The sequence below is a fragment of the Xiphias gladius genome, chromosome 7 (assembly GCF_016859285.1).
Source record: "Xiphias gladius isolate SHS-SW01 ecotype Sanya breed wild chromosome 7, ASM1685928v1, whole genome shotgun sequence".
Taxonomy (NCBI): domain Eukaryota; kingdom Metazoa; phylum Chordata; class Actinopteri; order Istiophoriformes; family Xiphiidae; genus Xiphias; species Xiphias gladius.
Genome location: NC_053406.1, coordinates 13,021,622 through 13,034,326, shown reverse-complemented (window position 1 = coordinate 13,034,326; position 12,705 = coordinate 13,021,622). Strand labels below are relative to the sequence as shown.

The following is a 12,705-nucleotide window of genomic DNA, read 5'->3' as shown; positions in this document are numbered from 1 at the left end:
TGCCACACTGATGCAACCATGCTTAGCTAGAAATACATTACTGTACCACTTGCTGTATAAATATACTGCATTTTTTTAAACTAAAGATCCAATGCTATAGTGAAATACACCTGAATATTATGCATACCCATTATGCTTAATTCACCAGAGGGAAAGAAGTAAGGAAAAAAAAAAAAAAAAAAAAAAAAAAAGGCAAAAAAAGAAAAGAAAAGAAAAGTAATATTTGTGAAATACTGACAGAAGTAGTGGTTGGTTAAATAAATCCTAATAACGAGTAACATTACTGCTGTCGCAAGAAAATCCAGTTTCTGTATTTTTTCAGATCCTTAACATGTTGGGAACATTTTATGACCCCCATGCCAATAACATCCACTTGCTATCTTTTAAAATACAGGGGTCATTTAAAAAATAAGGCTCAAAGATATATGGTTTTCATCCGACAGCGGCATTATGCAATATTTTCTTGAGAATTAACCTACTAGTGTACAAACATCTTGACTAAGAATACCTCAAACACTCGACCTTATTGTTTTATTTTTAATTACAATATAAATTGCTTCTTCCTCCCTCTTGCACTACAAAGCCTAGGTACCTGTTACTTAGCATTAAATTGTAGTCATCAAGTTTTCTTATGTTGTGCAATATTTCCTCACAAAGTTATTCAATACCCCAAATTTTTGATATGTTCTACTCTTCTTAGCAGTAACTGTAATAATTATTGAATGGAGGCTGCATACAGAGCCTGTGATCCATATTTAGAGATTACAACCATAAGCATTTGTTAAAAATCAATTCAAAACGCTGATAAAATAATTACTGTATGTTAACAGTTGGAGGCATTCCCTCTTGTTTTATTGCAATATCAAACCACTTAATCTACATACCCGCGCAGTAAATGCTTTTCGTTACACCAATCTGCACTCTACAGATCATGAAGTTGTGATTTGAGTCTTTTTTTTTTTTTTTTTTTGAAATCCTGAAAAATGCCACAGGCCTCACCTACATATTAAACCCTACCACCATTACCACCACCCCAAACCCCCATTTTCTCCAGCCGAGGACCAATAAACAAAGACTCAGTGATTAAAATGGATCATCACACTGTGAATGCAAATACTTTTGCATGTAGAAGCACAATGCAAAGAAGCAACGGTAAACAGCTGCATATGGTCCATGTCTTACTGGCTAAAATATTATCCCCATCTAATGACTATTTTATTAAAATAAAGCTTTAGGGTAAATTTTTAACAAAAATGGAGAGCAATGTTGAGATGCAGTCAGTAAAGGCAGATGTGTATGAATCTCTGTCTCTTGCAGAAATAAGCACACTAAACAAAGTTTTAAATTTCATAATACTGCTAAAAGTCTTAAAAGCCTCTTACTTGCCCCAAAAAGTTGTGCTGCTCTTTTCCTCTGCCCTAAAAGAACTGAACTGGTTTAAAACTAAATAACTAAGAGAGACAGCTGTGCACTCCTGCCATGAACACATAAAACATCACTTTTTAAAAAAAAAATTACAGTCTGGTTTTGCTCTTGCAACCTCACACGGGATTATCAACGAAGTTAAAATTTTGACCCAAATGCTGAGAATTACAAACCATTATTATGACATGGACCAGGTGTATACACATTAAAGCCTTCTTACTGGACACAATGTCTTCCTAAATGTGGTGCACGACCATCCACATCATTAGTTTGGTCTCTTCAGCACTCAAAGCACTGAGGAATAGACTAGTGGATTAAATCCATCCATCAGCACATCTATTTGACTGGTCCAATATTAACTGTATGCTCAAGAGTCTGGGTTTCTGTTTCTAGAGTGTTTGGTTATTAGTCCTGGCCTTGTAGAAGGAAGGAGGAGGAGACGATATAATCACATCGAGAAATCAATGTACAATACATATAGTGCAAAAATAGCAGTGTGAGAGTGCAGTTTCTTGCAGGTAAGATGTCAAAAACTCAAATGTTTTGTACCTTGAAATGAAATGAGCGAGTGTGAATGTCATATCCTCCTCCTTCCTTGTCTGCTCTCCCCGTCTCGTCAAGCTCTTCTTGCCTAGTGCCAACACAATCCCTTTAAACTCCTCCTCTGCTGGCTGTGTCTGCCGTGCAACACCCCTAGAAATCATGTGTGTGTTTGCTTGTGTGTATGTGTGTGTTGATCAGTAAATAACAGGACTGGAGGTACTGTACAGTAAGTGCCACTAAGCGATCATGTCTTTTCCAACACACCACAGGAGCCCATGTGTGTGTGTGTGTGTGTGTGTGTGTGTGTGTGAGAGAGAAAGTGTGCACGACCACCCATACTGTTGACACGGTTAGTATAAATATTTTTACATTTTCTTATTGTATTGACCTACGCTAACCACATAAAAAAGCTGACAGGACCTGGATGACCCCGAAATGTTCTCTAGCTATGTTAAGATTTCGATAGTGTCACAACATACTAGCCTGCATAGTATGTAGCTTGAAGTAGGTGATGTTTTCTTAAGTGTGTACTAGGTGCTTTCCTAATGTGGACACGGTGGGATGGGTGATGGTTGGTAAGTGCTCTTCTCATAGCGACACAGCACCTTACATGGAGACAAAACGACAGGGATGACTGACAGACTACTGCCGGACAGACAGCTACATGCTGGAAGACGACTGAGATTAAACTGAAAATGAAACAAAGCAGATAAAGGATGAAAAGGAAGGAAGAACAAAGGAAGGCGAAACAAGGTCTAGAGGAAAAGTTAAGTAATTCGGTTGCATGTGGTAAAAAGAAAGAATATTAGAAAATTAAATAGCCCAAGAAAGAAAAATCCTAATTATGTTAAAACCCTGTGCTGATAGCTAGTCGTTAGAAAATTTGGCAGCATAAGTCAGTAAGTCTTTGTAGTGAATGATGGAGATGATAATGACGAATAAGTGCCCAATTTTTTCCAGCCAACTGAGCAGCAGCAGGCAGGACCACACACACCAGCACAACACAGAAACAGGAGCGACCGACACCCGTGATTGGTCAAGAGTCCTTCTGGAGTTCCAATGACAGACACAGCAAAAGAAAATGAGAAAATAAAATAAAATAACCATACAAAATAAAGTAATGACTGGTTGGCAAATGAACAGAGAAAAAATAAAAAATAAAAGCAGCTTTTGTAAAAACGTTAGAGAATGTCGCATAATAACAATAACAATAATAGTAAAGTGGCTGTTGCACTTTAGTTTTTGTTCTTGCAGACAGGTGCCGAGTTCCCATGGTTACCGGTGGGAGCCCGTGTAAGATTTGAGCAGTTGCATACGATGGTGGACTCCAGATCTGGTGGGAAAAGAAGAGCAGACGTACACATTGGCAACTGATTTAAAGACTGTCTCAGACCTCTGAGGAAAAGAGGTGAAAGACGTGATGAAGCACAGTTTGTTCAAGTCAGAGAGAGACAACAGAGGAACAAAAGGAGGAATGAAAAGGAGAAGAGGAGGAGGGGGAAGTAGGAGTAAAGAGATGGAGGAGATAAAATTGTGTTAGTGAGGAACCTCTCAAAGGGGGGGGCAAACAAACAAACAAAAAACAAAAACAAAAAAAAGGAGGGGGGCAGACACTCACATGATGGGTGGCCTCTACCAGTGAGGTGGAACGTAGCTGTACCCAGGTGTCCCTTGGGGCCTGTAGGTTGGCACAGTAACTGGGTGTGCTCCAATTGGGGGGTGCTGGGGCGTTGTCAGCAGGGTCCCTACAGGAAGTTAACAACACCATTAATGAGCATTAGCCATTTATGAATCCATCCGCTAAAACAGCTACTAAGGCTTGGTTTGTCCTTTTGCTTGTGACAGAGTAGCTGTAGTTGCACACAAGGACTTTCATGATATGTCAGCATGCATAGGATTTCTATTTTTGTTAGCATTTTTATATTTCATTTAGCATTTAAAAAAAAAGAAAAAAATTTTTTTTCAATTATTTAGCAGCTGTGTCAATTTACTTCAGCCCTAAATAAAACAAAACACTTAATTACCTACCTTGTACACATAAAATTAACCCTAAAGGAAGCTGACTAAATAGCTGAATTAACATAAGAAATCCTTTTCTACTAGGGTTACAACTAATGATTATTTTCGCATCAATCTCTTGGTGTACAAAAAGTTAACTAATAGCAAAATGCTGCTCATTACAGGTTACCAGAGCCAATTAGGACAGCTTAAAATGTCTTTTTTGTCCGACTAACAGTCCAAAATCCAAAAATTTTTGTTTAAAAAAAACCAAAACAAACACAAACAAAAACTGATCAGTTCATTTTTTATCATTTCAGCTCTAATTCATATCATGTAGTTTTGTGATATTCTGACCAGACGCTGCAAATCGCACAAATGTCTATGACATATGCAAGCACACAACACTTACACACACATTCAATGAGTAAATATCAAACATAAATAACTGACTTCGACTCATAAAATTTCTTCTCAGCAGCCAGGATGCCGCTGCCTTAATCCAACATGTCAAGTCTGAAAACGGAAATAAACAAATAATTGGAGTCCTTGGTCATGGCTCTACCTGCGCTCATAGCCATGGTTGTCCCAGCTACCATCCCCATGGCAGCCATGCCGTTGTTGCGAGGAGCAGGTACAGGGACGGGGGCTGGGTAGAGGGCTGTGGAGGGGATGCTGTTGGGCTGCACCACAGTGGTGTGATGGATCACATGTGGCTGAGCCGCATACACTGGCTGGGTATAGTACGCTCCCTGTCAGGGTGAACACAGGGAAAGGGCTGGTGAAGCTGAGGGTGTGTTTGTATGATATATAACGCTTATTATAAAATTTAAATGTTATTTCATTTTATTTGACAGATTTTTCTGAAGAAGCTTTGACTACTCATGGTCATCCTCCACTGTAGGAACAAATAGACAGAAAACACAGCAGATCAACACTACTTTGGAGATGGGCATGTTGCCTTTCTGGCATTTTCAAATGTCCATTTAACCATTACAAAGTAGTACAACACCAGATTACAAAATAACAAAATTATGGCTCCGTTGTTGTCTTCTGGAGTGTAACTGGATCTCAAACAAAGCTGCTGCTTTTTAATCTGTCGTCAAATTTGCCCATCTTCAGGGTATTTCTCGGGAAATGTAAACAAGATGTGTTAACTTGTGTTAACTTTCAGCAACTGATATAACTTGGGAGTTCGATTTCTGGAGCTTATTCAGACTGTTAACCAAACTGATTCTTTGGTATAAATCATATAAACATTGCAACAAACAAAATGAAACCCATCACTTACATTCAAAGATTTCTTAATTCTTGATTTAAATATGGAAAAATATGAATCAAGATCTGAATCAAAGCTGTGTCCCTGTGGCCAGTAGAAATTAAATGTGAAGAAATTCTGCAGAACAGAAGCTGTCTGACACAAAGAAAAAAAAAAAAACAACTAGATGTTCAATTTTTTCCCTAGTTCACTGATATGTGTTTAAAGCTGAAATTCAAAATAATTCTCATTTTGAGACAATTGAAAAGACGACAGGCCAATTGGTGTCACATCGGTGAAACTGCCTCAACTAACTGTATTTAACATACACTAAAATAACATTGAAAAATGAGTAAATGTACTGGTGCTAGCAACAGAACAGGTGCAAAATGATATACCTGATCAACTTTTTTTCAGTAGCAGAGTAACAAGAGTCACTCCAAGTGAATGCTGCCAGTATCCTTACCTGTGCGTATATATTCTGCTGAGGGTAGGCACTGCGAATGGGGTACATAGCTGTTGGGTATGGGGTGGGGGTCGGGGTGTATGGAGGGGGGGCTCCATTTGACTGAGTGGGTGGCACTTTGTATGGGGTGCCCGCTGGAGTATATCCTGAACAGAGTCCAGCGAAAATAGAAGGGGAGAAAAGAAGGAGGAATTAGCAATAAATTAGACTGGAGAAAAACACTATTCATTCACTGAAGAGATTTGGTTTTCTTAAATATGCAGTATATGATTTTTTTGGTCACATGAGGGACCATGCAACAAGCTGTACACACAACACCGACATGATAATATCACCGGTTAGGTTGATATGGGAAATTTGTTGGCAAACAGTTCCTTATTTACACATCCAGTAGTAATGGAGCAAAATTAGTTTTAAGTACAATATTAATTCAACTGTCGTATTCTCCACCAACTTGTGAGGGAAATATTTAGCTCATTTGCTGCTAAATGCTCCACTACCACCTTTGTCACTAACTTTGTGTATCTGCCGTTTGGTGCTGGGCAGGTAGGGCACAAGGTCTGTTGAGCATTTTTCACCAAAAACAGCTTCTTAATGCGTGGTGAGACTGAACTAAAACATTAAAGTTGCAGGCAGAAAAACCAAAAAAGAAAATTAGCTTTACGACGCTGAAACGCTTTTGTTTGTAGATCTACAAGAAAGGATGTGAGCCAGCAATACTGTGCGTTTTATGAATATTTCCACTCTTAGATGAATGAACTGTACACAATATAAGGGTTGGCTATGGAGCAGTGGCAACCAAATTAGTAAAACACAGTCACACCAATTTAGCGCTAATATGTGAAAATACCTGCCTATAAACAGAATATTTCAGCCTTCAGCTGTCAACTTTTTTTATTATTTGCATTTCCTACAAAATCCACCAGATGGGGGACTGGTGCTGCCTTTTGATGGGAGTCTCAGAACAATACAGCCAAGGGTTTCTGAGTCTTAAAATGCCTCATTTAGTCAGTCTAAAGAAAGGGCTTTGAAAAAAACATCTTTGCCTTGTGTAAGTAGTCAATGCACATATTTGTTTTTATAGACTGTAAAGAAGCATACCAACCTCAGTGGCACAGAAAGACACCATTCAAACAGGATTTAAGTGTAGCCACTATTAAACTGGCACTACATCAAAAGGTTCAAAAGTATGAGGTCTACTGTCGTACGGTGAAGATATCTGGTTCAGACACACTGCTTTCATGTCTTCTGTTAACTGGGCTCTGCTCTCTTGTGTGCAGTACCTCTGAACAGCCACTCGGAGGAGCCTGAAGGTCAAACATGCTACTAGCTAGCTGCTGCAGCAGAGCTTATGAAAGTGCTTCTCTCACACAAGGACAAGGGAACAAAGAGATGCTGGAGCTGCTCTGTGTGCTAAAAGTGTGTGTGTGTGTGTGTGTGTGTGTGTGTGTGTGTGTGTGTGTGTGTGTCTGCATATTCTCATACACATTCTTTGCTCTAACATGCATGCAGGGCATTAGAGGACAATGGTGTGTGACAATTACACAAAAGCCCTGCTGACAGAAAACAGTTTGTCTATTCAGTGGTCTTGAGAAATAATGACATTGACCAAGATACGTTTCTAATCAGACCATAGCCGGCTTGTCTGAAAAATCTAAACAATTTGATTTCACCATACATTAAGCACTGCAGAAAGCATAGAAAGAAATTTGCAGTCAAACAAAAACAGCTTCAATAATGAGGTTCTGGTCTTTTGCTGTAACAAAGCTGTGTGAGCTTAGACTGAGCATACCTGATATTTTGTTAGACTTCCAAAAGAGAAAACCAAACTGGGGGAGGGGATGAGAGGAGAGGGGCTTCAAAAGCAGCACAGATGAAATTTAAAAACCGATTCGGCTTTGGTTAGATACTTAAAATTGAGGAGAATATGGAACAATTCAAGTGGGTATTTGCCATAATGTAATTTTATCTATTTATAGTAATTAATACTTTCCAAGTATGTTATTTTTGAGGTGATAATCTATTTAATGCTCTCCAAGACCAACATCTTTAATACATTTTTGAGACATCCACTCATATTTTAACTGATCTTCAAAGGACTTTTCTTTATTGTTGTTACTGATATATCATAAAACATTAAGCCCCCACTCTCCCAATTGAATATAGTCATCTTGTTTACAGTACAAAATAATATTACTACTCTAATATTGATTGTTTAGTCAGTTTTTCTTTACTGTTTGTTGTTTTGTCTTTTGTGTACATTCCTTCCTCCCTCATGCATTTCCTTTAGATTTTTATTGTACCACAAATGATTACAATATTCTCCATCTGATCTTTGCAATGTATTAAAAAAATAACTGATTATTTTATGTTTTCAGAGCTTAAATTTTGATGTCTTTCACAAGCATATTTATAGAGAAAAAATTACATCAAATAATTGATGTCAAAGATGAGTTGCAGGGCAGCCGAGCATGAATAAGCTGTGAAACCAAACCGTCTCATTCTAATGCTTCTGAATATCCCCTGATAAAAGCGTTCAAATGAGAACAAAAGACAATGAGCCTGAGTAAGATCGTTCTGGACTCTGGGTTGCCAGGCTGAAAAGTTTAAGACCCTGTTATACTAAACTTTATCTATACAGAAGCACCATATCTGGAAAGCACAGAGACAACTGTTATTACCATCTGCTGTGGGGACCAGGAAACTGAACCCCAGCAGAGTATGTATCTGCTGCTATACGGCTGCTGGCAGCTGTTTCTGGCTAGCTTCCCATTCCTTCACAATCAATGCCCTTTAGGCTGAGATCACCACTTAATCCATACTGCCTTCACATTACTGCAACCTGTGCAGAGCTCTGAGCAACCATCCGATCGCATGAGTGATTGTTATATTACTTCAATTTTATCAGTAACATTTGATTTACAACACAATGTTAATCACACATGACTCCTCAGACAGTTACTCAATATGTAGGAAAACAATATTTGCTTTAGGTTAGGTATGCAAAATAAACACATAAATTCAATGCATCACTATGCAGTAATGGATCCTCTGACTAGAAATTAAAATTCCATCAGTGTGTAATTTATTCAGCACATCAAGTGTTAGCCCAGCTTTAAACTAAACACTGACTAACTTTCATTTCACACCAACACATTACTCAACTGCTTTTCAGAGTGTGAAATGGTATTCACTGGTTACTCATCAGTGGGTTTAATATATTTCTGAAAATTATTCAAGAAAAATTGTTGGCACAGTTGTAGGTTGTTTGTGGTTATTAGGTTTATAGATGGTTGTTTCAAAAACACACTGCATACTTTAACTTTTTTTATTTATTAATTATTAATTAATTAATTATTATTTTAGAAGACTTAGCATTCAAATTTACCAAACTAGGAACATTCATTATTTCAAGAACTTCAAATGCCAAACTTAAAGTTTCTTACTGAAGAATGTGAAATGCAATTTGAAAGTTTAAATGTATTTAAAAAAACAAAACAAAAAAAAAAACATAAATAAAAACTTAAGAAACTGTTCAATGCCAATTCATTATGTTTTTATTTTGAACTTAGATCTTTAACGATATTGTAGAGTTTGGTTTGCACAGATGATGGCTGCATTATTGTTGTCTATAGTTATTTTGCACCTGAAATGTGATGTTTAACTCTCAAGGGGAGCGACATGATAATGCTCTTGGCTTTTTGGCTCTGCCTGCACTTTTATTTTTGCCATATGATTCTTTCCTTGTTTTACCCCATAATAATAAAGCACTGTATTTTGAAATTTTTCTATTTTGTGCTCTGCAAATAAACAACCAAACAGTGGGCAAATTATCTACTCAACAAAGGGCGGGCAGAATGAAATTGATAATCATGTAGTTTAATACGGAAAAACATAATAAGGATTAGCCTGTAAAATCAACTGCGTATACCAGTGTGGCTGTGTCACATCCTTTACGTCAAACTTCAATGGATCCCCTACACACTCTCTCGTCTCTCTCGTCTCATCTCTGATTTTCGTTCCCTTGAAAAATACTCCCACTGATTAACTCCAAAGAAATTGGAGTGAAATGACAGCATTCCTCCCTAGATACTACCTATTAAAAATAAACAAAGTCATCAAATAGTGTATGTTTGTGTGTGTGTGTGTGTGTGTGTGTGTGTCTCTGTATATGTGTCTATGTATATGTTATAGCTCACCTGGTGGATACCCAGGACTGCCTGTTTGATAGAGGTTGGGTGTATAGGTGGGAGCCGTGGCAGGATAACCTCCTGGATACCCTGCAGGACAGCACAGAGGAGAGAGAAAATATTAGAAACCATAGCTTAACAAAGAGAGAGGACCACACGACCACACGACCACACACACACACACACACACACACACACACACACAGGTAGGGCAGTATTTGGTTCAGAGCAGGATGTGCACAGATGGCACTCATTAAAAAACATGTCTGCACCAATAACATAGACGGTTGAATGCATCTTACATACACCAATCTGGCAGAAGGGACACACCTGCCAATATGGTGTGGGTGGAGATAAATTCAGAAACATTAGCAATGTGCACAGACATGTGCAAAAGGGGCTGCACGCACACACCACACATAACTGTTTTGCGTCATCTATATATGTCAAGCAAACAAAGCAGATCTTGACCTGAGAAAAAGCTTTCACTGATAAAAGGAGCAAGATAAGAAGGGAGGGAGGGAGGAGTAAAGCACGAGCCTTAAGACAAGGAATGTACATGAGCGAAGTGCTGCTCAAAGCTTGCTATTATTGGCAGTCAGTCTCTCAGACTATCTGTTCTGTAGCCTTGAGCCGTCACTGTATCTAGCTTTGGCTGCTGTCTACTGCTTTAGGTTGAGCTATACTCAGATGGAATAGGTCTAATAAATTACTGCATCCATTTACGCTGCAGCAGAGTTAAATCTGTGATGGTTAGCTTATCTCATGTTTCTACATGTGTAGGACTCAGTTCTATGCAACACATTTTAACGTCTTAAATGATTGGGGGGGGGGGGGGGTCAGATTACTAAATAAATGTCTTTTTGACTACACGGTAAACCCCTAGGTGTTACAAGACACAATTCACAGTTGATTTAAATTACCTATTGTGGGTATTTTCAATACAGCAAAAATAAAGACCTGAGAAATTTACATTTATATTATCAATTTATTACAGCATTTGATAATATTAAAATTAGCACTATTAGTAGATTTATTAGTTAGCTGACCAACAGAAAAAATTAGCTGACAACAATTTTGATAATTGATAAATTTTAAAAGTGATTTATCAAATCAAAAATGCCAAACATTCTCTGATTCCATGTTCTGTAATTTGAGGATATGCTGCTTCTCACTTTTTTATATAATTGTAAATTGATTGTCCTTGGGTTCTTACTGTTCATCAGACAAAAATGGCAATCACCCTCGGCTCTGGGAAATCACAATGAGCAAATTTTTTAAAACTTTTGTGATGTTGTTTGGCTGACTTGATTAATTTATTAATTAAAAAAATTAATTGTAGAAAAATCGATCATGAAAATAATCATCACTCGCTACCCATAGCGTAATTTTTTTAGATGATGAAAGAGTGGAGTCTTTAATTTCGCGACTGGCTCATTTAGTGTGGTTTCTCATTTAGAAAGACACAAAATTGGTAGTACACAACAAACCGCTTTAACACTGCATACTTCAAAAGATTTTGAACAAATGTTCAATTCATCATATACACTGATCCAGAGCCGTGTATTACATGACAGAACAACACACAGGATGTTGTTACACCCCGACAAAACACACTTAACTATGATGGATTTGCAAGGTGATTAAATTTGGTACTTGAGAATTAAAGGAAATGAAATAAATGAAATCATAACTAGCAAATGTCCCTTCTTTACATCACAAACATACTGTTTCTAATTGTCAATGTAGGCTCATTCACATATTTAAGACAGGCTTTGCTGTGTCTTTTTTAAATACCTATTAACATCCAACAGCATTTTTTCACAATTATCTCATAAGTTGACCTGAACAACATTTAACATCTCTGAAGGTAACCTTGAGTGTTACATGGCTGGTGAGTCTTTGGAAGTATTTAAACACATGAACTCAGGGTGAAAGTTCACCATGTGTAACTACTGCCTGCCAACTCAAGGGTTTGGAAATTATCCGCTGGAAAACAGTGTTTTATTTTATATAGATCTACTGTATTCACTTTTCTGCTTAAATGGTTGAACTGTAGGCCTCCAGAGTCATAAAAAGGTACATAAAAAATTAAAATCTGAGTGGAGAGAGTCTCCAAGACCAACTTAAAGACTGAAATATATCAACAAACCAGGTATTGACAGCCTATTTCTGAAAGTGAGGTTGTTAATGAAACTATGAATGAATTTTTTAAAATCCACATTAAGATTACCAATCATGTTTCATTACTGCCCCTGTCTGTTACATTAAACCTGGTGATGTTGGCTCACAGTCTGTAGTTAAGAGATACTGGGACTCATTTTCTTATATACAGTCAGTTTTGCATGGATGAAAATCAACATTTATGAAGCATTTTATCATTTAAATGCGTCTGCGTTAAGTGTTCTCGCATCACTGGACACACATGAGATGAACTGTTTACTGACATTCATCCTTCAAAAACTTGCTTCTCCTCAGACACTGTCACATATCTGTCTTCTAGTTTACATGCACACGTAAACTGAACAGGCGTGAAAGAACATTAACTGTAAGCTACACCAGTACTCTCATTCTAGTGCATCCTTTAATCTAAAATACTCATCATTCCTGAAGTCAACTTTGACCTGCAGTTAAAACTCTGTGCTTTTGGTAATATGCTTTTTTTCGACAAAAGATAGTCTAGAGTAGCTGGTAAAATGGTATCATGGAGAAGACCAATTATCCCAACTTCATGCCACTGCATCAGGTTAAAAAGATGCCACAAGAAAACCGTCTTTTGTGGCATATTACAGTACAGCATAACAAACCTAACCAACTTACTTGGA

General features: G+C 37.6%; 1 protein-coding gene across 2 annotated transcripts in view; it reads right to left on the bottom strand.

Annotated features, from left to right (window-relative positions):
* Positions 1–951: 951 nt before the first annotated feature.
* fam168a (family with sequence similarity 168 member A) overlaps positions 952–12,705 on the bottom strand; it is a 29,963-nt gene continuing 18,209 nt past the window's right edge. For both annotated transcript variants that reach the window (XM_040131488.1, XM_040131487.1), the window contains exons 3-7: positions 9,890–9,970; positions 5,691–5,836; positions 4,532–4,718; positions 3,587–3,713; positions 952–3,301 (exon numbers count right to left, since the gene is read on the bottom strand). In XM_040131488.1, the coding sequence (XP_039987422.1) occupies positions 3,601–3,713; positions 4,532–4,718; positions 5,691–5,836; positions 9,890–9,970 (527 nt within the window). In that variant the 3' untranslated portion in view covers positions 952–3,301; positions 3,587–3,600. The remainder of the gene's footprint in view (positions 3,302–3,586; positions 3,714–4,531; positions 4,719–5,690; positions 5,837–9,889; positions 9,971–12,705) is intronic.